Source organism: Poecilia mexicana, unplaced genomic scaffold (assembly GCF_051168715.1).
Source record: "Poecilia mexicana isolate PSO_F unplaced genomic scaffold, ASM5116871v1 scaffold_11, whole genome shotgun sequence".
Classification (NCBI taxonomy): Eukaryota; Metazoa; Chordata; class Actinopteri; order Cyprinodontiformes; family Poeciliidae; genus Poecilia; species Poecilia mexicana.
In genome coordinates, this window is record NW_028263380.1 from 11,256,582 (window position 1) to 11,282,876 (window position 26,295).

The following is a 26,295-nucleotide window of genomic DNA, read 5'->3' on the forward strand; positions in this document are numbered from 1 at the left end:
ACAACATGTTCCTAATGTGGAAAAAACCCCAAAAAAGCTAATCAGCTGGGAGAACGCTTGCCGTTTGTTCTTATTAAATTAAATGTTCAGATAACCCATAAAGCACTGCTTTTAAGTCAACAAGGGATTTCTTAAGTTTCATAAAGAACTATACCACACAGCTCTTTACGAATGAAAGCAAACACACTGAAGACAACAGGAAATATGGCTCCTTTAGTCTGAGTTACCTTTTTATTAGTGTTATACTGATTTGAGCACAAGTTGCTCACCAGGAGAAATTCTTGAGTATGATGCCAAAACACTCCCTAAAATCCCAAAGCGTTTTTGAGTCACGTAAAATGATCATGACGTTCCGATGGATTTTTTTTTTTCTTTTCTTCTTGGTTAAAGAAAATATGAAAATAGAGTTGACAGTACATTTAGGCACACTATTAACACATAATGTACACAGATATGCACTCATTTTCTGTATCATAGATTCATATATACTGGGGGTTAAAAAAAAAAAAAAAACACTTCCTGCATGGAGAGTTGAGCAGAAAGCTAAAGGTGACATCCCCCCTCCCTTAAAGAGACGCCTCACATCCTTCTTGCTCCAGCCAATCAGAGTCCACCAGGGCTTGCTCAGTCTTCCACAGTTGCTACAGTAAGTGCTAATTAGCATTGATTCTATTGGCCACAGTCTCTTCTGTGACTTTGCTGGACCTGATTTTAGCGGGTCGGACGAAGGGGGGAAGGGCTTCACACAAAACAGGCAGTGGAGGCAGTCGGGTCAGAAGATGTCTGCACTCGGCATGACAGTCTTGTACGCATGAAACACCATTTAGGAGGTTAAAAAGAAGCAGTTCGAGACCACCTCTGAACTAGCTGTAGTGCAGGAGCTGATCGATCACTGATTGCTAACTTTATCGATACCCACGGCAGATACTCTGTGATAGTGAGCATGGGATATGTGGACATATTCTGCACACTTAAAAAAAACTAAACAAAAAACAAAAAACCTCAGACTTATAAAACAAGTCTGTAAAATAAACATTTTTACAACAACGGAATGTTAAGTTGTTGGGGTTAAGACGACGTCTTGATGATTTCTCCTAATAAAAAGATTACGAATGACCATTTTCAGTACACCGTGAATCAAAATGCACATGCATTACACAAAAATATATTGCACCAAATCAAAAGATTTTGTTTTTCTCCTCTCAGAATAAAAGTGATATATCTCCATCTCTCCTTTTGATTTTCTCAAAGTCCGATCGCGTGACGGAGAGCTCCCTCTGCCGTGCATTTCTTGGTCAGTATACACTGTGTATATGTATATATATATATATATTCATGTATTTATGGATTTAAGGCTGGTTCACTCGCTCACACTGGCACAGTTTCTGACTGAAGACGGGTGTGTCTTTCAGCTCAACAGACACACACACACACACACACACACACACACACACACACACACACTTGCGCAGAAACCTACGCCGACTGGAACATACATTCCCCTCAACTTTTAGCTCATTAAAGGTTTCTTTCCTTGCATGATCAGCAGTAAGAAGCGAGCACACACACACACACACGCACACACACAAGCAAACAGCATGAGCTTTGGTTGTCACAGGCTATGACAGTTGCATTAAAGGGGACGTGGCCCATCTGTGGAGAGAAGGAAAACTAGTGGCAGGGAAAAAAAAAAAGCGAGCAAAACGTTCCGACTCTTTCTTGTTCGCTCACATTTGCAGGACTGCGCCCGTTTAAGCCAGTGCTTCTGACATTTGCTTGGTTGCAATGGAAACAAGAATATGTGCTTCTGCAGCTCGTGTGTGGTCTGCGTGGCGGTATGCTTGATTACAGCTCTGCGGCTCCACAACATAAGAGGACTGAAGCGGGAAAGTAAGGCAAGGTGTGGGTCTGCACTATTAAGTCCCGTAGTTTAAAAACAACGCAGTATTTTATCATCTGCTCGTCTAAACCACAAGAAAGCAGCACTGGCTGGCTAACGTAAAGCTTAACAAAAGTAAAAAGTCCCCCAAAAAAACAAGAAAAAGATATAGAAACTAAAAGAGAAGACTGTCATGTTCAGCCTCTTGGTGCAAATTATATAATTTGTGTTAGAACGTGTCTTTCAGAGCTGCTCATCCTTCGGTTTCCGTGTCAGCGGAAACGATCAGGAGTGTTTCCCCTCCGCCCCCACGACAAGAGTGTGTGAGGGCAGGTGAAGGGTAGCGATCGCACGCGTAACACCTCCCTTCCTCACCACACACTCACTCACTCACACACACGACCTCACTTCCGGCTCTGGAGTCTCTGCGCGTCTGTCGCCGGCCCGTGTCCCGCCGCCCGTGCTTTCCTGTCACCTCTTCAGCGAGGAGGACTGGAGTTTCTGGCTGTATCTTTGAACGCGCGGCGAACGGGAGTGCAGCTTGACGAACAGCTCGGGGAATTTGTACTGGGGGAACATGGTCTCCAGGAAGCCCTCCAGGAACACGTAGACTAGGCGCCGGTTCATGGGCTGGTACTGAAACATGTCGAAGACGCGGAGGATGCCCTTCCTCGTGGTGTCCGCTCCGATGATGTGCTTCAGCTCGTCTGAGGGCAAAAACAGAGACAGAGAGATACGCTGTGGTCGTCAGCGGCGGGCTGAGATCCAAAGGGTGACGGTAGCGGGTTGACACTGGGGTGTTAATATGATTTTTTTTTTTTTTTTTTTTACCAGGTACCATACGTGAAGAGAAAATCAGAAGGGCGTGAAAATGTATTTGTAGTGTTCACCTGGCATGATGCCAAGCAGGCTGGTCTTGGCAGCGACTCGCGTCCTCATGCGGATGCACTTGTCCCGGCGCGGTGGGGTCTCGGCTAGAATCCCATTAGGCCAGTAGGAATCCCTGAGCATGAAGGGAAACTCTCGGTTACTCCAAACTTCCTCTTAAAGAAAATCGGACAAATCAGGAACAAAATGGCTACCTGAACTTTTTTACATATTCCGCCACCTGTTCTGGAGAGGTCATATAGTCGACATGATCCACAATTTTCCTTCGCAAACAAAAGAAAAGGTGTTACAGTTGGACTCTTTAGGGAGTTGATTATTTATTATAATCTCTCTGAAGGCTGGGCGAGTCTCTCACCGGTTGATCGTGTCGCCGTAAGTGGCTCTGATGAGCTGCTGCAGCAGGTTCTTAATGTTCCTGCGCAGCCACTGGTTTTTCTCTTTGAGGTCAAACACCTCGTCCATCAGGAGCAGCATGACTCGCAGAGGGATGTTATCGTCCACCTGGGCAGGCGGGGGAAAGGTCTTACTGTTTTAACTGAAATCTTAAAAAAAAAAAAAAACAACACAAACAAAAAAAAAAAAAACAGGTCAAACAGAAACGGAGCAGCTGCAGACTCACGTTGTCGTCCAGCTGAGCAGAAACTCGACAGTGTTCTGGGTCGATGTCGGATTTTGGAAGAAGCGGAGGCGCCTTTAAAAAAAAAAAAAAAGAGAGAGAGAAAAGGCTAAGGTTAGAAAACTAAACGACATTGTGAGAAAACCCAACAGTGGATGGAATTACAGAGTTTCAGTAGTGTGACAGATGTTGTCCTCAAAATAATGTTTTTACAGCTAGATTACAGATAAAGCAATTAGGTACAAGTAAAACAGAGTCATTCTAGCAATAGACTTTTGGAGAGAGAGAGAAAAAAAGCACACTTCACAGTAACAATGCTGGTCAGAACAGGAGCAGGAGTCAAGACATAGCTAAATGTTGCCAGTCTTTCAGGGTTTTGAAGGACAGTTTTTGTCACTGGTGGTGAATTATGGGCAGACTAGGGTCAACACAGATTAGTTTTAAATCTCTGAATAGAGTACTGGTCTGTTAGCTACTGTCTTAGAAAATAAATCACTCCCTTTTCCTTGTATTCCTTCCTTTAAAAAAAAACAACACCTTTGGGAATTTAAAAAGATAAGAACAGATGATATATTTTACTTAATAAGCGTCTTACTGACCTTAAATATGTTCTGTTTGATGTCCTGACCAAGTCTTTCTGACATGCGGCCCATGTTGTCAGAGACTTTATTCATTCCCTCAGCCAGACTGTCTGGCAGGGATTTCACTGCATTGGACATGTTCCTCATGGAGCTCCGCAAAGGATTCACAAATGTGTCTATCTGAAGACAAATCACCAAAACCACAACACTGACATTTAGCGTTCGAGAACCAGACAACGTGCGATGTTTGTCAGATTAAATAACACAGATGAAATCATTTTCATGTGAAAAACTGTAGAGACCTTTCGCGCAAACTCTCCTTTGCCCTTGCTGTAGGCCTTGTTTTCTAGGAAGTCATAGACGTAGGGAATCAAAGTTGGACAGGCCTTCACCATCTCTGGGTTTAGCAGCAACTGAAACACACACAAGCACACATTTACACACAACGATATAAATAGAGACTAAAGAGTACTGACATAGTCTGCAATTCAGAGTTCCTATATATTTTTAAAATAAAAAAAATCTGATTTTTCCAAATTTGGATGGATGAGTAGGAAGTGGATATGGAAGGGAGGACACAAGGAAGAAAAAAAATGGAGGGAAGAACATGAGGAACAAATTGAGGTATGAGGGAAGGGAGGGGAGCAGGATACAAGGAGGGAAGGACAGAGGGAAGGAAAGGACGGGAAAGAAACTGAGGCATGGAACAAGAAAGGAAAGGAAGAAGTAGGGACAAAAATTAAAAATTAGGAATAAGAAACACTTTTTCATAACTCTTATTTTCATACTTATACACATCTGGGAAATACTAACCTCATATTCCAGACTATTCCAAATTGCATAGGAGCCATAATAATTACCTGAAGGTAAGCATTGAGGTCTTTTTTTCTCTTCTCCAAGAAGTCTCTGTCCATATTGTTGAAGGTTTTCTTTCCTGGAAGCTTGAGGATCGACGTCAGGTTCTCAAACTAAAACACATTCACCACATTTGTGTAAAGAAAAAAAAAAAGCACAAATGTTGCAGCTGCAAATTTAAAACACTGCAGTGATCCATTTTAATCACCTGCTCTGTTATTCGCATATGGAAGTCATGGAAGTCTGAGTAGCGGCGGTACGTCTTCCAGCAGTCCTCGCTGCCGTCTGGGTTGCGTCTTATCACGGTGATGGCGTAAAGTGCGTAGGTCTTACCATGATCGTTGCAAACCCCTGCGGCACCCCAGAAGCCAGGAAGAAAAGAATCAGCTACTCCGTCCGGGAAAACATCCCAAATAAGAGGAGTTGGAAGATGAAGGCAGGGGTTGATGAAAGGAAGAGAAAGTAGTGGGCAAAAAAAAAATGATGTAAAAGGTGGGAGAGGAAAGCAGGCAAAAGAAAAAGGAGAGAAAAATGTGTGGAAATGAAATAAAAAGGGAGGAAGAAGGAAAGAAGGAAAAGGGAAGAACAAAAAAAAAACATTGAAGGTAATGGAATGAGAGAAATGAAGAATACTGGCACAGCATGAAGTGAAATAAACACGGAGAAGAACAGAACTTGGAGGTGAAATGTTTAGAGAAAATGTGGGGAGAAACTAGAAGGAGCTTAGAGGGTTCAACTGGACACACTCACACATCATTCATTCTGCACGAAAGATACGATGCATCTGAAAACATCTGCACGCAAGTTTTATTCCTCAGTCGTCGAAAACACATATTTCCAAAACTGCTGCAAAGTAATATCCACTCCGAGAACAACGAAGCTGCTTTACGAGAAGCTAGCGGACATACCCGTGTCAGATATGAAGGCGTGTAGCTGCAGGAATTCATCATGGCAGGAGTTGCTGAGGTCATCCAGTGACTGAAATCATACACAGGTCATTATAAACTAACAGAGCAACAAATCAACAAAAACAAAACTCCATGTTCATCTCTATCAATTAACCTCTAATGTTAGCAATTAAAATGAAGCCTGAACAGAAGGGGAATCATGCTTCTTACCAGGTTTAGGCTTCCTGTAGGCGAGCCGTTGAAGGACTCTCCATCACCATCGTCAGATCCTCTGTAACTTGGCTCCTTCAGCATGTCCAGCTCTGCCAGCATGCGGACGTACAGGGGACTCTGCTTGAAGGACGGGTAGAAGCGCTCGTCACGCAGCATCATTTCGTAGACCTGCCGTGTGGTCGACAAAACGTTAGCAGGTGGAAGACGGTTGTAAAAAGCCAGTCTACGGAAATGAGATGTGACGCTTCAGTACTTTTCTCTGAACTTCATCAAATATCTCAGGCGTGGGGTCTTCTTTCTGCAGCTTCTCTCCCAGTTTTATTACCAACTCCTTGTCCACCTGTACCCTGGGAGATGCCTGTTGGAGCAGACTATGTATTACTAAAATCAGAACAATGAGTTCAAAATGTGTTCCTCTTTCTATTTTTTTTAGATGAAGCCAACAGGAAATGCTCGAACGTGGCGAAAACATGTATGAAATCTGCATACCTTGTCAGAAAGGTACTGCTCATAGACCCCCAGGGCAGCCGCCTTCAGCAGGCCCTTGGTGGCCCCCGGCTGCTTCTTGCCGTCTTTCTGCCAGCTCTGCATCGCCTCCAGCTGCTGCTGAGCCGTCACCCGGTATCCCTCCACGGTGAGCCAAAAGAACAGCTCCGCCTGAGCCCCCACTGCCTGCATGAAGTCTGCACGAAAGGACGGGTGGCTTTGTCTGAATGGCGCAGCTCTGCGATTGATCTTCAATTACAATAGTGCCTGAACACGAGCACCACAGTAACACATTCAGCTGCCGTGTTTTGGTCTGTGGCTCTGCTCCAAACGAGACCTAATGAGACTTGGCTCAACTCCTTCCACACACGCACATGCGATCGTAATCTGATCGGTAAGCGGAGCAAGCTCTTAAAGTCTGTGGTGAGGTCAGGGGGGAGCAGGCTGGACTTACAACATTAAAAACTGGGATAAATCAAGGATTATAAGGACGATTATCAGAAGTGTTCTGGATTAACCACAGTGAACGTTAGCGTCCGAGTGATGCGAGTTACCCATGAAGAACTGCAGCGCTATGTTGTGGACGAGGATGTGATCCAGTGGGATAACGCACAGCTTGCCAAAACTGGCTGCCAGCTTCAAGGCATCGACCTCCTACATGAGAGAGGGACAGGATGAGCAAAACTGATGACGCACAGTACAGAACATAGAGACCAAACTACGACAGCAAAACGTCATTTCATACTCTTAGGTTATTCACATTTTGCCACATTACAACCACAAACCTCAATGCATTTTACGGAAACTTAATTTGATAGACAAACACAAAGTAGTGTGTTACTATGAAGTAGAATGAAAATGCTTTTTTTTTTTTTTTTTTTAGTGGATTGCCTTGTATTTGGCTCCTTCCTTCACTTTATATCTCCCTGCTGAAGAAAAACATCACTATACCATGAACCTCAACTTAGAAGCTGCTTCATATGAGTCTGAAGACATTTCTCCGTCGTGCCTGCTGCTAGCATGCGCTTGTTCTAAATGAAAATTAGCACTTTCTCCTTTGATTTCCAATTTTGACTTCCAATGATTCACTTCCTGCTAAAGAGCCCCCTGGTGGTTGAAGTAAAAATCCACAGAAAAGCCGCACCGGGCTTTTAGCCGCACGGTTCAAAGCGTGGGGAAAAAAAAAGTAGCGGCTTATAGTCCGAAAAATACTACTCTTGAAAAACATTCCCATTGGTAATATCCTTACTGAGACACCAGTCACATGACTAAGTGTGACTTGCACCACTAAACTGCACACATTAGCTGCATAATATTATGAAATGTATTTATATTTATTGATGTTTTCATTTAACAAACAGTGGAGAAAATGGTAAAACTAATAACTCCGAAAATACGGACGTTACTCGGAATTTATCGTGACAACTATAAATCAAAATTCTTTTCATGACAAGAAATTGATCACGATAAACGTAAACAATACAATAAATTCCCATCCCTAACTTTAGGATGATGTGTAGTGGTAGTTTTGAGCCACAAAGTGATTTACTGAGTAAAAAGTTCAACTTTGCTTTGATTGAAGCAGCTTCTACTACAGGTTTGCTGTGTCGCAGGCAAAGCTTGTGGCAAACTGCATAATCTGACATCTTCTGACTTCTATCAAGGCCAGATTTGTTGAAAGCATGACTAATGGTTGTCCATTTTTCTTTTTTCGCACCGACTCCAGAATTACATACTTTCCACTGATGTTTGCAGTTGTAATGTGAAAATGCACACAAATATTCAAGAGGTGTGAATACTTTTGCAAAGTACTAGATGTAGATGAATCTGCCGTGCAGCTTCCCACCTTTCCTGACTGTAGTCTCTGGATCCTGGTCTCACACACCTTCTTCACAAACAGAAGACTGTTAATCTGGTTTTTGATCACATTGATGTCTAAAGAGGAAGAAACAGAAGGACAAAGCAACCGACGTAACTTAGCCAACATCGTTTTCATCCATTTGCTCACTTAATTGGTATGACGAGTCAACAAGGAGTCTCTTGACGCAAGTGTAAAAAATTGAGAACCCACCATCTCCAGCTGTGTCCAGGGAGCGGAGATACAGCAGCTCCTCCAGCACCTTGTCTTTAACGGCTTCCAGCTCGGCCGGCTTGTCCGTCAACTTCAAGATGTTCATGAAGGCTTCATAGTTGCAGCTGGAGTCCCGAATCTAGAAGCAGGAATGTTACATTTAGGGACTTATTCCTGTTGAAGCCCTAAATTAAACTGGTTTTCAGATTGTGTCTTGGTTTGGACGCTCACCATCCAGATGACAAACTGGTTAATATAGTCCGGATCACTCAGCTGGTTGATCAGAGGAAGTAGCACTCCGTATGCCAGCACCTCCTAAATAAGAGAGGATTTCCTTGAACAATCAGGAAATTACACTACAAAAATGCCACCGCACAGACACTGTAGAACCACAGCTTATTCAGCATGACCAGCACAAGCTGCTGACTCGATCTGTGACTACAGTTTTGCCTTTCTTCTCTACAACTTGCATTTAAGACCAGATAACATCCGCGTGTAAACTCACCCTCAGGAAGTATCTCATGCTTTTGTTGTGGAAATCTCCAGGAGGTAGTAACAAATACAGAAGCAATTCACACAAGTCTCGAAGAAAACCTGAAAATGTACACATACACACAAAAAAAAGTTAAATAAAGCCATTAAACCCTGAAATTGATTCATAATCCGTGACAAAAGTCCTTCAGAGAGAGTTTGGCTTAAGTCCGCTTACCTTCTTCATCGCGGTGGGATGTGCAAACTACGTCTCTGCAAATTTTTCTTTCCATCTCCACTTCAGCCTCAAAAAATGAGTCAACCAGCTCATCCGTTATGTCTCCTGTGAAGAGGTTCCTCTTATTACTAACCACTAAATTCGCCTCTTGGATTCTCGTTATATTAACAGTGCCTGGCATATGTATTGCATTGGTGCATTAGAATGATCTAGTCAAAGTCCACAACAAAGTCAAATTGAGAATCTGTAGCTTCACTTAAAAACCGATGATCACTTGCATCAAATAGAAGAAATACTTTTCAGATTTGTACTTATTGAGAAATAAAAGCCCATTTTTCTTTCTACTTCCCAATTGTGTATAAAACTCAAATTAAGGACATTAAAGTTTAAAAGAGGGAAAAGTTTAAAGGATGCATTTGGCAGGCCACTGTAGACAGAGTAAATGAGTAAAACAGGAAGTGGGTATGATCGCGTGTCCGTACTCTGCTTGTCCTCTCTGTCGGCGAGGCGATCCTGGGCTTTTCTAAAGACACGTAAATGGGTGGCGAAGTCGTCCACCAGGCGGGTGGTGAAGTAAGGCTGCCAGTCCACCTCTTTGGACCTTCAGATACAAAAACACACAGGTATGTTAAGTACCATTTTTAAACACAGCCTTGAGAAAGACAGCAAACGTGCACCAAGTACCGCGTGGAGAACTGGATGAGGGCATTCTGTAGCGTTTGTCTGATCTCCAGCAAAAAGGACTCATCTTCACTCAGAGTGTAATACCAGTACTGGATATAGTCTCTCAGAGCAAACTGGATCACCTACAAAACAAACAAAAAAAAAATAAAGAAAAAAAATGGAGGATTCAAGAGGTGCACACAGATACCGATACCATTCATTTGTATATTAACTCTGTTTATGCTATCTTTAGAAGACTCTTACATAAACTAGATGGGTATTAAGTAGATTGACATCAACATCAAAAACTCTTTGAAGCACAGAGAGGGCGGGATTTCTCACAGAAAGTGCACTTTATAAAAAAAAAAAAAGTGGCACAAAATAGATAACACGTTGGCTGCATTTAACTCGAGGTTCACATGCAGCTGAAATGCCAGGCATGCATTCCCAGGGGTGAGCAGGAGGAGGAGGAGAAGGAAGGCCCAGCGATACATTGATAGTCCAGTCATTGTCATCTGACCATCACTAACTGCTTTGTCTGCACTTGTCAGAGACAAACTGAGGACCCACATGCTGCAATTTTGTTTCCAAAATCCGAGTAATGCAACCACAGGACAGTGTGCAAAAAGGAAAAGAAGTGAGAAGATGACCAAACAGAAACTGCTCGGTTCAGTTTCCCCGTCTGTATTTACAAAGGTAATCACCAGGCGACTGAAAATGTGTCTGCAGTGCAACAGTCATTACTTTTTGCTGGAGGCACATGTTACTAATTGCTTTGGTGAAGCAAAACTTAAAGCTCCACTTCCCCTTTTCATCACATTTTAATAGGATCAGCTCTTTTTCCCTAATATACCGAATAAGATGCTAACGATGATTAAAAAATAAATAAATAAATAAATAAATAAAGCAAGAACATCTCAACTTTAAATCCCAACTTGGGATTTTTTTTGCAAAGTTTGCATATTCATGTGCACCTTTTTGTCCCCAAAAATCTAATGAATGCTCATCTAATGTAAGCCATCTAGTCAGGCTGCCGCTGCATCACTATGAGTTATGACTACAATTACTTTTAGTTTGTTGTTCTTATTATTAGACTTCGCCTGGTAAAGCATGAGAGATTATTCTAAGTCACAAATATGAAGAAGTGTGATTTCATCTTGAAATCCTGTTGTGCATGTCTAACTTTAGACAGGTAACTTTTCCTGCTTAGCTGCACTTTTTTTTTTTTTTTTTTTTTTTTAAAACAGACTGCTCACATTGCTCGTCAAGACGACACAATGGACCCCGGCCTATTCGTGGTTCAGAATTTGTATGGGTGTGCTCACTTAGTCCAGTTCATAGTTAAATTCAACACTCCCTTCAAAGCACAAAGATGTAAAAGGCCACGTGTTGACGTCAAGGCTTCAGAATACTAGCTTAAACATTACTGAAAGACAAACAACAATAAAGATCATTTGTTTTTTTCTTTGACATTGTTTGATGGCTACGCCCCTTCTCCCGAGGCCTTTCAATAAGTTACCATTTGATTTAAACGACGGGTGTAAAAGCTTTCCCCAACAGTTATGGGTTTCATTATCGTTATTGCGAAAAAGCAATAAAAAGAGGAAACAAAACAAACACAGGTGCCAAATTAGCAGGATGTGGTGCTGGAAACACAAAGAAAGACTACAACGCACCTGTTGTAGTGGCTCATCGATGAAACTGGATCCAGTCAGTCTCCTGTCAATCTTTATTGGCTTTACCTCCAGTTTCATGTCATCCAGTGTCTGAAAGAGTCGGCGAGCCAAAACGAGAGAGGGGTGAGAGGAAGTAAGTGGCCAGCCCGCCTTATCAGCAAAATAATTTGATTAATGAGCGATCGATGTGTTTGTTCAGGAGAGGTTTAAATATGGACCCGGGTGTGTTTATGGTACGGTTCTTACCTTGGGTATACCAATTTGCGTGGGTGGCAAATAAGAGTGTTCGCATTTTTCCAGGTGTTTCTCTGAGTTTATCTTTCCATAAAGCAAAGTGACTGCAAAGCCACTGAAAACCAGAAATCAACAGGGGCAAAAAAAAAAAAAAACACGTTAGGGAGACTTTCTGCAAAGTTTTAAAGCAGAATTCAGGTCACATAACTCACCCTCCAATGAAGCAAAAGACATAGAAGGCCAGGTAGAATATGGCAAAAGGTCCAAAGGTTACAAAGAACAGCACAACTCCAAGACCCCCCCATCCCCAGATGGACAGACTGGCCTAGAAGACAGAAAGGAACAAAAATTATTAACACTTTACACTTGCTTGTGCTTAAATAGGCAAGAAGCCAAACTAGACTGTTTCCAATCACATTTTGGACACCCCCGTTTAATCCAGTCTTCACAGACTGAATGTTCACTAACATTCACACCAATCACGACTCGCAAAAGGAATCGTCCGACACCAAACATTGTTTTGAAGTATTGTGCTCATAGAGGAAGAGTTTTGAAGTTACATCTTTAACAACCCAACATAATTGCTTAAGTTGTTTTTTTCTGTGGAAGGAAAATGTGACCTTTTTTTTAATTCAATTTCCTTCAATAACTGATGATTCATTCACGCATTCTTTCTTAGGCGTTACATAGCATTTGTTTCGCACAAACGCTATGTAACGTTTAGAATTGATTTGCACCTTTGCTAATATAGCGGAAAATCTCAAAACATGTGATGTCGACATATTTCAATCCATCTCCTGGATGATACGATCGCTGACCTGATTCTGCTTATTAAAACGAGACAGTTTTCGAGCAGACAGCGGAGCACAAGTCCTCTCTTGTTTCATTGGGATCAAAGTAAGCTGCAGACACTTTCTGAAAACCTCAACAAATATTTAAACTTATCAAGAAAAATATGATAAAAAGTCAATATTTCTATTTACTGTGTATGAGAGTTTGTATTGTTTGTACTGTTTGGGAGAAGCAGGAAAAAAAAAACATGATTACGTGTGTGACTTTCAATCTTTTTCCTGTTATTGTCATTTCAGGAAACAAAGTTCTGGTTTTTAACCAATATCTCATCCACTTGCACAAGGACATCACTCCTTGGGATTGTTGGCGCACCCAGCACATGAAACAAAACTTTAACACCAGTAACCATAGCTGTTTTTTTTTGTTTTTTTTTTTGTTACGTTAACCCTGGGAAACACATGATCACAGGATATTGTTACATAAAGGAAGGACATGTGCTTGGACTCGCGTTGAATCGGCAGAAAGTAAAAATACCTGTCAAATTTTAACCTGCAAAGGCTTTCTCTCTCTCTGTCCGAGTGTGAAGTCACTGGCCGACACGACGATGATCTTCACCTGACCTACATTTTCCAGATGAGAAGCTAGGCTGATGGACCCGACAGGAGCACACGCAGCTTCCTCAGGACACTGACCCATTGTTCTGGAAGACGGCTACGGCCCGTCGAGTGACAACCATAATATAAGCTGGAAACTGTGTCACAATTAGAATCATGGGCCAGATAAATTACTGCTGCGCGTATCTCCGTCCTGAAGGAAAACTATATTCTTTAAAAACAGGGTGATCTGGATTGGAATGTATTTACTAGGCATATAATAAATTTCACAACATAAATTAACAGAAGAGAGTGCTGCTGGAAATTCAACAATTTTGGACGTACATTTTTTTAATTTTGTACAAAAAGACTGAACTCGTTAAGACTACTGGCTGCATCGCAAGTCATAAAGTCACAAAGAACAAAGCTGGGGAGAGAAACAAGACTGACCAAAATCATTACAATTACGTATGAAGCAACGCAATGCAGTGCTATTTGAAGAATTTATAACTTGCGACAAACTCTGATCATCTTAAATAGACCGGAGGGTCCTGAAATGAAAACGTGAGCAAGCTACCTGAGATTGTTAGCCACACTGCTAGCATCATTTAGAAGGAAACTAAATGAACTTGTAAGATGAGGAAAGGGAGAACTACAAGAATAAAATAAAAATATCTCTCTCACAATAATGTTGCTTCCTTTCTGGGAGTGGTCAAGGAGGTTAAGCAAGCTTGAGATCCACATTTCAGCTGGATGCTGAAGTCCCTTTATAATACAAAAGGCCTTTCAGACATTAGACATATAGCATCAGTCTATGAAGGCAAAAGCAACCATTGATTCAGACTTCACTTTTGCATAATTGTTCTTTATGGATCCAGTGGTCAAAGTGACTGAACAGGCCATAGCCATAAAATTAGACAAGAGTCAAATATGTCTATGTGTGCCATTTATTTGAGCAAAAAACGTCACATCTCTACATTCAAAGGCCTCATCCGACCACCATGGACTTCTTTTCACTATTTTGCGTTATTTTGCACCAAAGAAAAAACATTTTGGAATATTACTTTAAGAACAAGTGAACAAACATTTGAGAAGGACACAGAGACAGATAAACAAGCGCTTACAGCAGGGGCAGCGGCAAAGTGGAAGAAAACCCAGCTGTAAACACTTCCACCCAAATGGCTATGTGCCATAAAGTTTTAAGAGGAGAAGCACAGCATTGATTTTCTCCTAAGTCAGACCAGGAGCCACTGAGAGAAATCTATTACTGCCGTTTGAACACACGAGGAGGTGCAGCAGTACACATATGGGCCACGGCAAAGGGAAGGTGGAGATGACTGAGCAGCGTACAATGGTATGTTGCAACAGAATCTTATGTGGGATGAGATGGACGTATCTTAAACCGACACATGAACCAACAGGAAATGGTATTAAAAGCAAGCTCTTCAACTCTGTCCTTTATGACTACAAATCTAACAGGAATCCACTGAGAACGATTGTTGTTCATCGTCATTTACTGTAATTAGACTAAATGAAACAATTGCGAACACAATTTCTGGATAACAGCCAGGGCAGTTGACAGCACAGAGATACGCCACTGTTTGTTCCTGTGTCAACTACGTTCTGCGTTTCTTTCTACATAATGTTTATTCTACAGATAACAGGACTGACAGTTTTATTCTTCAAGTATTAGGATGTTTGAGCAAAAACCGGAATTGATACAGGAAGCAGAAAGGTAGTGCTTTGTCATCAGGAGATGTGACAGATGCTGACTGGTTTGTACACTCACGACTTTATAACGTTCCAACAATCATCATTTTTGCCATACTTTGAACAAAATTAACAAGAACAGAGTGACACAATTTTTGGGGATGCTGATTAAAAAAAAAAAAAAAAAAACAGTCCACAACCCATTTATATATCACACTGAGATAACAAGGTAGGTTTTATCCTCAAACAATGTCAACTGGAACACAAGGTATGAATGAGTGCTTTCACCACTCAGCTCAAAACTCTGTTAAAATGTTTTTGACATCCTTATATTTGTCTAAACTTCATTTTATTTTTTCTTGTTCATTTATATTTGTGTTGTGCTAAAAGAAATTACCTGGAGAAAACCTTAAGCTTATTAAACAAATCACATTGCATTTCCGACAATCAAATGCAACTAGTATGAACTAATCACCAGTTTGATGTTTTACTGAACCAGAAGACACAGAATCATCCCCCATATTTTATATCAAATTGGAAATGACAGTGTTAAACGTCTCTAAAATTACAACGCAACATAAATCTGTATCCAGCAAAGAGATTCATATTCCATAATGTTAAGCAAAACGTATATTTAGATTGTGAGTACCTACAAAAAGAAAATACTGCAGTTGTAATATAGGTCATCTTGGAGGAAGGTAGGTTTGGCACTCTTCTCTTATTTAAATACACGCTCATATGGATTTTTCTGAACAGCCAATCAGAAGCCAAATTCAAAGAGTCTGCCCCAAATAATACAGAAAAACAATTATCTGCTGTTCCTTTTCATAAAAAGACCTTTAATCAACTGTTGGCCACATTAACCTGAAACGGCAAAGCTGACGAATAATTCTTTGCAGATACAACCACAGCATTCTGAGAAGCTAAAGACAGGGTCGATAAGTAGGTTTTCAGAACACGAGGAAGCCAGCTAGTGCTAGCAAATTATCTGTAAACAGCATTCCAAACAATGTTTAGACCAAATATAGTGATGGTTGCCAGATTTTTTTTTGCTTTCTGCAATAAAGTAGCATCAGTTTCCCTCCTTCTGCAATTGGATATAAGCAGTGTCTTGCAAAAGTAATAATATAATGTGTTAAATCAAAGTAGAATCATGTGTTAGAATGGCCCAGTCAAATTCCAGATTCAATTTCTGTGGCACAGCTTGATAATTGATATTTACAAATGCTCTCGATCATATCTGACTGTGCTTGAATTATTTTTGAAAAAATAAAGAAGAGGCATAAATGAGCAAAAGTGATGGAGACAACCCTCAAAAGACTTTCTGATAAAATTGCAACTAAAGGTGGTCAGGCAGACTGAATACATGCTGGCCATGCTTTCCTCTGCAGAATTTTTATTTTTAATTATAAAAAAAACTGAATCAAACAGAAATCAGCTCTGTGGCTTTGATCAACACTGAAATATCAGAAGTGTTGTGAGACGAGACTGACCAAGGAGGCTGGACTCTGACGGCAGAGATGGTAGCTGACACTCCTGAGTCATTAAAGCTTACACAAGGTTTTAAACATGAAGCACCTGTTCCGGAGATTAACACCCAGGGCCCATCAGGACACACACACACACACACAAAACACAATATCAGGCCAAATCCTAACGCAACCCATGTTTAAAAACACACACACAAAAAAGTGACACAATATTCCAATGGCGATATGCAGCATGAACAAAGTTTCTTACAATAACTGCAAAACAGTTCTCATTACACCATTAAATCAAAATTACATTAATCTATATCATAATGTGATGAATAATGTAATTTTCTATAACTACAAATTTAAAAGGATAAAACAAAACAGCCATTTGCAAATGGATACCATGTAGTAATTTAACAATTTCAATTAATTAATTATTGGAATTCAAATCCTCTAATTACTACCTCAGGGCTACTTTGTAATTCATACAGTGTAAATTCAAACCCGTCCATTTATATCTGTACATAAACAGCTACACGTAACAGACTGTCTATTTTATGGCGGATTTCTATTTATGCGACTCGTGTGAGTCTACAAATAGCTGCAACTCTGACCAGGGTTTGGGTTAAAGGTTGCCTTAGGTCACCGAACTCTGCCTGTGGAAAAGCCTCAGGTAGTGCTGGAGAGGAAGACAGTGACTGTCACACCGTTGGTGCGACCCAAAAACGACCCTCACAACAACATCAAATAAATAAATAAATCACCAAATTATGGTCTATTTCTAAAAGAAAATGAGGCAGTTTCACGGTCCAGCTGACACGAAAACTGAAAATTGTCTTACAAATATTCCGACAACTTTTAAATGTTTAACTCGTTTTGAAAATCTCCATTTAGCTGTAGACATCTTGTCAATCTGCAACTTAAGAAAACTTCAGTTGAACCATGAACAGTAGATGATTTCCTCATATTGAAAAGGAACTACACATTTATGACTAAACTGTGGGGCTGTAATACTTTTACTTGCAACAAAACAGCTTTGATGAAATCTAACTGAGTTGTTCAGCCTTAAAAGTATTTTTTTTTCCTGCATAGGCCAGCTAAAAATCTCCAGCAGGGTATTTCATCATCTGAAAGTGACCAGAAAAAAACAAACAAAAAAAAAACAGCATAGCATCAGGCAAAATATATGAAACTCTAGATATGCTTAACATTGTTCTTTAACAGTTCATTATACAATACACTGGAAAAATATGACGTAGTTTAAAATAAATTAAAGGGAAAAAGTATAGTACTAATAACATAATATCAGTACTTGTTTTATCTTAAAGGTGTTTTTTTTAACAATACCTTGAACTTTCCAAACATTTAACAATAATCTTCGTCAGTCAGGTTCCAATTCTCTCATGTAGCTGTTCACATAACTGCTATGCAACACAGAACATTGCCATAAAATTAATGCCTATTCAATTCCCACCACAAATCTTTAAACAGATCGATGTCCAGTCTGTTTACTGGTCTTGACATTGAAGTGAAGCATCTTTTCTGCAGAACAAATATTTTAATCTTTGGCAAAATCGATTTGACTCCTGAAAATGTACTTATTTTTTTATATATATATATATATAATTACATAGCTACGATTATTTTAAAATTATTTCAACAATCACGCAAATGCAACTGATGCAACGACGGCTCTTACCGGAGAAGAAACACCCGTCTTCATCAGCGTATTTGGAAATGTTTCGCCGGTTTTTCTGCGTGTGTGTTATTCATCCTGCGCCAAACAAAAGTCCCCAACTCATCTCCTCTCCTCGCCAAAAGTAGATCTGTGATTCATCACTGAATGTCACTTTCATCTCCCACAGAACTGCTTCTCTTCAGGCGACCGGAGCCATGTTTTTATCTTCACAGGTATTTATACGGTTTACGATTGAATCCAATGATATGGTCCGATTGTATTTGAAGTATATGACCTGAATTTCGACCGATATGGATTCTACTTAACTGGATATGAATCATGTTCTTTATGGGCCACAGGTACAAAACACTGGAATGAAATGGCTTAATTACCTCCTTCTTGTGTAGATAAGTTCTCCAGAGCCTTGATAATGACCTAATTATTCTATTCAGGTGTGGTGCAGCTGAGGCACACCTAAAAGTTGCAGGGCGGTGGCCCTTGAGGACTGGAGTTTGACACCTGTGCCCTAATTGGTGCAGAAAAAAGAATTCAAAGTGTCACCATAGCAAGACATTAAGGACAACTTAATGCTTCCCCTCTTGCACAGAGTCCTGACCTCAACCGCAACTCCTTTGCAAAAGGTCAAAGCAGATACTAAAGGAGTTAGTGCTTCATGTCCAACATTTGTGTCTTAAATCACAAACAGGTTTCTAGAAAAATGGCCAAAAATCACCACATTCCTAAAAGAAGTAGACTTTCGAGAAGAGTTGAAGTTGTTATAATCAGCTTGAAGAGACTATAACATGTAGATCTATGGATAAACTTCAGCACTCAATTGCAGATATGTTCTCACACACTAAAACAGTAGGAAGCTGCATGAAAAACATGCATCTTCAGATCGTCAAATGTCGTGTCTTTCACAACTAAGTCGTTGAATAAGAATAGAAATGACAGAGCCTCAGGAAAAGCGGGACTCAGACTGGCTTTACTCCAAAAAAATGTATCCAGGTAGACAGATGCGTGCGACTTTGAAAGTGAAACCACTGAATACAGTCCAAGAACGTGACATGCCAACAACTAGTAAAACAAATAGATATTACTAACCATCTCTAACTTAAAATTAAAAAGCATGGGATGTTTTGAAGGTAAAAAAAAAAAAAAACACAATTCGCAATGGCCACTGAAACATATCACTGAACTTGGTTCTAAAATCTAAAGGAGCAACCTGCAAGGACGGCCGTCAAAGAATTGAAACGTTTGCCTGGTTGACAATCAGTAGCAGGAGGCAGCTGAAAGAAAATGTACTATAAAAAAAACACACAAACTAGTCGGAGTAGGTTCTAGTTCTGCAGTTCAATAAATCAATGTATTAGTTACAGAATGACAACTGTCTGGACCAAAAGAAAGCCCATGGCACATCTTTCAGCATGTGGGAGGAGATACAAAAGACAAGAATTACAGATATACTGGTTATGCACTTCTGAAAGGGAATAATATGTTTGATCTTGGTGCAATATAAATAAAGAAATATAGAGAAGATGGTGTTATTTATGTTTTTTATTATTATTATTATGTGCTTCAGCAGGCAGATTGGGGTCTTTAAGAGACCACAGAGGAGAGACAGACTCAGAAAGCTCACAGCATCATTAAACTCTTCAAACACAACACTGTGGCACCAACACACATCTTTAATAAATCATGTGACCCCACAGTTTGCTGCGGGGCCTCAAAATGAGAACATTCAGACCATCAGTACACTACTGCAAAAGATTTTGTCACAATTTCTGAGAGAGTTTCAGAACGCTTTAAATGTTATAAGTTGTGTGGATTTAGTGGTTTTGGTGGAAGCTGTCAATAAGCCAGCAGTGAGCTAATTAAGGTCTACATTAAAGCTTTAGTTTCAGTCTAAGCAACACATTTTCCGTTAAGCTTTTATTTCAGAAATATAAAAAAACTGGTAGATTCCCCATACTTCATCCACAATCTTTTCTTAACTTGAACTGAAAAACATCAACAATTACAAATTAATTGTATATGCCTCATAAAAGTCGAGATGCTTGTCTTTAATTAAATAAGATAAATTTACATTTTCTTTCCTTATATAGAAAGAAAGTTTTTTTTCAACCAGTACTTGTAAATGCATTACAGACAGAAAGTGAGATATTTTCCAAACTATATTTCATGTCCATTTTGTTCTACCTGGTTCTCTTGATATTTTTCAAAAATCGATGGCAGTCTGCACAACAAGCACATTTACTTGCAAATTATTACAAAAAGTAGTGGTTGTTAATTCTACATTTTTGCTTTGTTCAAATAAATGTTACAAATAATTTTATCACAACTGCAATAATGAATTAGTTACAGCAGCTGTTGGAAAATTATAGCTTTTACGTGTTAGATAAAAATAATTACATCATGGCACACATTGTAAGCACTTATCTGACGTGTCCTTGCCAAGTGACAAGTTTTATTTTGGCACATGGTAAGAGGCTTTAAGGTTTTAAAAAGTTAATATCTCAAAATTGTAAATGCTTTCCATCATCTTGCTGCTAAAGTTTAAAGTCTATTTAATGACAGACCACATAAAGTAAATGTAGAGCAAAGAGCTACTTCTCTACCACTTGTTGCTGCCGGTCAGCTGGCTGAAAGAAGGCTACTGTTTTTTCGCTGACTTATAAGAGAGACAATTTGGTTTATCTGAAATTGATTTCCAGTCGCAAAAAATTTCGGATGGACAGGAAACCACAACACATATCACTGACATTAAAACTTACTATATCTTATTGTGCTTTTTAAAAAGTTTATTTGGCAAACTACAATAAAGAAGAAAAAAAAACAGCTACTAAAAAAAAAAATTACATCATGTTATACTTTTTAATCTAAGTGTCTGCATATTTACTTCTTAAGCTTATATCATGAAAATCTCACCCTTGCCTAAACATAGCACCCACATTTAGCTTCTGCATGGCATAGCCACTCTTGTGAATACATAAAAACAAGTCTGATCAGGCCTTTTCCTCCTTGGAAGTGTCCAGGTTGTCTAGCAGGCTACCCAACCTTAAATTAGGAGAAAGGCAGGCCTGCCATTTGAAAAGTAGGCCTGATGTGACAGCAAACTGGCCTCAATGTCGAGCAAGCTTTTGATTAAGACGGCTTAATGAGGTTTAGCCAGCTGTAAAAAGCCACTGACAAAACTATGGCTGCAACATCTAAGCCTTGGAGATAAAGTTTAACACCTAACTTATTCATTAAACTACCAAAAGCAGTGCCAGGTAGACACAGGAAGGACTGAATTGGTTTGAATACCTGCACATGACATCACCTACAACTTGAGTGTTTTTTGTTGTTGTCTTTTTTTCTGGTATCTCCCAGATCGAGAAGGAGTGTGGATCATGTGAGAATTGCAGCAAAACACATGTAATTACACGTCAGGCAGAAAAATCTCGACACTTACTGAACAACAGCTCACTCAAGTCACTTGGAAACTTTCAAGTCATTCTCTATTTTAGGCCATTTTCTTTTAGCTAATAAATACGTTTTAATGGATTCCAATGAAGCAATCATTGCTCCAAGATAAACGTACAAATGTCAACAATAATTTGCCGACTACATGTATTATAACCAGAGTTTGTTCAGCAACAAACTGACTTTCTTTTAAGCTTCCCAAGGACTGGAACACAGCTAACGCCTAGCTCACCTGTGTCTGCTGTAGAAATGTAGAAATTTGCTGAAGAGGGACCTTAAACATAATCTAAACGCATATTACCGACATTGCCTGTGTCCAGCTAATTCCAGCGCAGTGTTGACAGGACGGATATCTTAAGCCTTTTGTATTAACGCAGAGTTATCTGTGTAATCCGTGGTTGACAGCCACTTATAGCTGACAGCCTCTCTGGAAGACCAGCGTGCCGTTCTCTCCATGTCTGTCCGGGCTCTGTGTTTACCTGCGGGGGGACTGACGCCGAGGCGCTAGCCGCTCCGAGCTAACCAGCCATATACACCGCTTAAAAACAAACTCCCGTAACGACACACGCCTTAGTTTCACCGGCGCCAGCTTACCTCTGCAAACATGTTCTAAAAAAAAGCTGTGCGCGTCGTGGCTCCGGCTAACCCCACCACATCGTATTAGCCGGCGTTCAGGTTATTTTTCGCAGCTAGAAAGCGGTCGTTACTCCAAACCTCCGTACTCTCTTCGGAGCGTCGCCATGTTGGCAAGGTTTACGTCTTTGGAGCGTCGTCTCAGGACGTCGTTGCGCCATTGGCTAGAAGACGATGACGCAGAAAGTATCGCTAATCATGACTGACCTAAATAAAAAACACTACTAATGAAGTTATACTTGGTAACAGAAATACATTGTATCATTGCTGGAATAATTCAAATTTATATACTGTTTGGCAAGTTCTGTACGCACAGTCAAACTATAACCAAAACCATATAAAACTGTTAGCAAGCCCTATTTTGGGATTTGTATTAAGATTTGTACTCGCTCCCTGACTCATACACTGTTATCTTTTTATGGCTTATATAAAAAGATGCATGTATATTTGCTTACATGCATCTACTTTGTGTAGGAATTTGTTTTGCTCTATTCTTAGTGCATCATAATTTATTTATGTATACAATATTGCAATAGCGTATATTGAAATAATTTCACCATCCAGTAATTCTCAACCTAGTATATTTTTTATTAAAAGGTGAATAAATTAAGTAAAAACCTATTGTTATTGCTCCCATGTTACAATGAAATGTAAATATAATATAAATGTTATGTCTTGTATCACTTCAAAAATGCACCTTTTTAAATAAGCAGCTTTTGACCCATAAAAAGAGTTATTGTTTTAAGTGTTTTTTTTTATTACTTAAAAATACATAGAGGAGGGTTCGTTAATCCAATAAAGCCAATTTCCCAAAGTATGATTTGCTCATTGCTCATTAAATAAAGAAAATCATAAACTATAATCTATGCACACTGAAAAAAAAGTTTGTCTAAAAATTATTATGGTGGTACTTTAGAGTAATTGATAATAAATACTGTAAACCAGATGGGTGTTAGAGCCGGCAATGGTCTTACATACCTAACAGAATTTGGGTTTGGACTCACTGGAACTTTAGCCAATTGCAGTTTTTAATGTGTTTTGTTGTTGTTGTTGTTTGTTTTGTTTTTTTTTCCAAAGTAGCCACTAAAAAAAAACAACAAAAAAAAACAAAAAAAAAAACAAACAAACAAAAAAACATTGCTCATTCACATAGATACATTCCTAACTTAGCATGAAACATCATATGTCAGCATGGTGATACAGAAGTGAGCTTTAGGACTTGTTTTTCAGCCACTTTACCGAAGTGTTTTAGATTCAACTAAACCCTGAAAACAAGACAGATTTGTTTCTTTATGTACAATTTAGCAAAACTGACAAAAAGCTTGAAAATCTCCTACATTTCTTCTGAGAGAACAAACAAAATATTTCCAGTTGGATTATTTGGTTCACCAGGGAATCCAACACAGACCTGATCTTAATGTGTAATCTATTGACCTGGAGGGCCTTCTTGAAGCTGAGCTACACTTTAAACTGCCTCTCATACAAGAATGAACAGAAACTCGACATAAAGAAGTGGAGAACAGGACCACTGAAAAATATTGATAGCTGCAACAGAGATAAATAATGTTGTCTTTGGCATTTGTACCTGTTTTATAGCTGAGAGAGTCTGAGCCACGCCACACTGCAGCAACGGCAGAAGAAATATAAGCCCTCTGCCTCCTGCATGGACAATAGAGCGCAGTGCACACAAAAAGCTGTCCATTCGTTTAATGTCCAGATTCACACAAAGGAAAGAGTCGCTCATCTCTCATGTTTCTTGGATCTTGCATGACTTTTCTTTATCTCAACAGAGCTAAGTTCTCAATCATATGCAACACACAACCCAAGATATGAAGGGTAGACTTTACACCCAAGTTTTATGATTTACAAGGGGAAAGGCATGTGATGAGCTGGTTGTGGTTTCTGTTTCTGTAAATCTAGATCAAGTATTTGTACTTTTCGCAAATAAGAAATAAAATGAAATTTTATGGAACAAAGAAAATAAAAAGAAACTTTCTGATTAACCTGGGCATTATATCAGACTTGCTATTGAAGCAGCATTAATGAAAAAGAAAAAAATACATCAGCCCAATATTTAACACCTCTAAACATTTTCAAAAGGTTTTGATAATTTTTTTTTTTTTGGCAGTTCTGAAAACAAGTTCCAGTTAAACCCACTCCTCCAAACGTGCAGTGCTGTATTTTAGCCACTTGGGGTCAATGTCCACAAACAGCACATAGTCGGCATGTATTTAAATGCAGCAACAGTCTATTTTTAAGAGCAACAGTATTTTCCCAAACTCCAACCACAAAACCCAATGTAATAAAGCAAAGTGTATTTTGAAAAAGTTATTTATTTTATTAAAAATGTAAGTTTAGACTTTGAACTACATGCATACACAGTTGAAAATGCAGAAAATGTACTTATTTGATCCACTGATGAGCAAGTCAAACTCTACTTTTACCTTGCCAGTTCCTTACTCAACCTGCAGATTAGAAAGTAGTTAATTCAGTGTGTTTACAACTTCTGAACATCTCCTCATTCTTCCAGATGACAGAACAACATTTCTGAATCAAAATCAAAAAGGTTGTTTTGTTTTCCTAAACCAGTAAACTTTAAACTATTTTAATATGGAGCAGTTGAGGAGAAGCTGTGCAGCGCTGAGTTGAGTTGTAACAATGTTCAATGGAAGAATTCACTGGTTTCTATTTGACCTGCCTAAATGTATTTTTTTTGTACAGAACTCACCATCAAGCAGCACATTTGCTCAGCATGTTTACGTCCATTTTTAATTTTGGGAGATGTGACTTTTTCCAATAAGTGACATCATCTGTTGCTCTGCTTTAGGAGACAATAAGTGACCTGAGGCAACATTTGGGCCCTGGAGGAAGAGAACCGGTGTGTCATAGTTCAGAGGTCAGGAGGTGGAAGGTGACAGCCAATGGTTAATTTAATGACCAAGGAAATGGATGATATAGCTCCAAACATTTTTGGGGCTGGGGCTGGACAACTAAAAGGAGTGACAACTCCGAAACACAAAAACAATACAGAGAACTTAGCATACTCCATTTTTGTAGCAGCACAAAGCCAAGTGGGCTTTCCACTAGATCTGAAGTGCTGCAGAATATTTAACCAAGTATTAAAGTGTGTGCTTCTGACGATCTATCATTACAACAAGCTGATGTTAGCATGCAGATGCAAATTCACAAGAAGCTTTTTCATCTAAAAGACGTGCCTCACGTGTGAGGTTCTGATTGACATCTTCCATCATGCAAAGTTTCTTGTGTCTTCATATTTGTACATTAGTATTCGCCATAGGAATGCCCAGTTTCTCTGCGTGTGTTCCTGTCGGGTCTTCTGTGACATGATGGTGACACAAGGCAGATTAGGGGTGGCACTGGCTAAATGTTTGCAGATGAGGGCTCCTAATATTTAATCACCACAGTTACAAGGGTCACTAGGTTGGGCGAGGGAGGGAGCCAAGTAGCCCACGGGTGTGATCAAAGAAGATGTTTTTTTTCTGTTTTTTTTTTTTCCCCAGAAATCTATTGTGTATTTTGAGAATGTGTGCACGAGGATGAGAGTGTGCTTGTGTGCAAGAGCCCCTAGTTTTCCTCTGACCACTTGCCCCAGGGAAAAAGTGTGCTTGGTCACTGCTCTTTCAAACCTTGTTTAACACAGCGCCTCACCCCTTTGACCTGGGCTGAATCCTCACAGTCACTCATTCCTGGTGGGATTGAAAGTGAGGACACTTTCTGCTGACACATAATCTCCAGCTGTGGAAAATATAAAGGCATTCTATTTTATTTTTTTTATGGTGCATGTGAGAGGTTCTGGATCAAACTATCTATAAGCACAAAATATTGTGGACTGAAATCTTTGTAAAAACATACATTTGCAATCTTTTACGAATCAGTTCTTATTTCCAATGCAGCCTTTTGTCAGTGTCTGTAACACAAGCGCAAAGCTGAAACAGCACACTGTGTATGTGGGTTCAGTAAATAAATGGCCAAACAGTACATCCTATTATTTTTTTTCTTGCAGGTCATGTTTCATATACAGAGGTTGATGAATAGCTCAAAGAAATGATATTTGTAAACCAGATTTATTGTGGTTGCATTGCTGGAAAGTACTTGGAAGGGCCTGAGGGTGTTGCTTCCAGCAAGGAGGGAACATGTCGTGCAGGAATC

At 39.7% G+C, this 26,295-nt stretch overlaps 1 protein-coding gene across 2 annotated transcripts; it reads right to left on the reverse strand.

Annotated features, from left to right (window-relative positions):
* Positions 1-203: 203 nt before the first annotated feature.
* snx13 (sorting nexin 13) lies at positions 204-22,250 on the reverse strand. 2 transcript variants are annotated; one of them, XM_088010190.1, is made up of 25 exons: positions 22,087-22,250; positions 11,992-12,104; positions 11,792-11,894; positions 11,546-11,635; positions 9,891-10,012; positions 9,689-9,807; positions 9,207-9,311; positions 9,003-9,091; positions 8,729-8,812; positions 8,498-8,636; positions 8,273-8,361; positions 6,981-7,080; positions 6,430-6,623; positions 6,194-6,298; positions 5,938-6,108; positions 5,728-5,797; positions 5,028-5,170; positions 4,825-4,932; positions 4,267-4,377; positions 3,983-4,144; positions 3,387-3,458; positions 3,123-3,268; positions 2,962-3,030; positions 2,770-2,882; positions 204-2,586 (listed from the first exon to the last, which is right to left on the reverse strand). In XM_088010190.1, exons 1-25 carry the CDS (start codon positions 22,096-22,098, stop codon positions 2,351-2,353), a joined length of 2,865 nt encoding a protein of 954 aa, XP_087866316.1. In that variant the 5' UTR covers positions 22,099-22,250; the 3' UTR covers positions 204-2,350. The 2 variants fall into 2 exon arrangements, with proteins under 2 accessions (XP_087866316.1, XP_087866317.1); XM_088010191.1 differs by lacking the exon at positions 22,087-22,250 and adding an exon at positions 21,725-22,069 and having other exon boundaries at positions 5,028-5,206.
* Between the last annotated feature and the right edge of the window lie 4,045 nt (positions 22,251-26,295).

Coding starts and splice junctions, on each gene's coding strand:
- snx13 (XM_088010191.1), bottom strand. CDS start 21,775: ATGTTTAAGGTCCCTCTTCAGCAAATTTCTACATTTCTACAGCAGACA. Junction 6,624..6,980: donor AGCGCTGCAGTTCTTCATGG/GTAACTCGCATC, acceptor CCTTTCGTGCAG/ACTTCATGCAGGCAGTGGGG. Junction 4,378..4,824: donor ACCTCAATGCTTACCTTCAG/GTAATTATTATG, acceptor TGTGTGTTTCAG/TTGCTGCTAAACCCAGAGAT.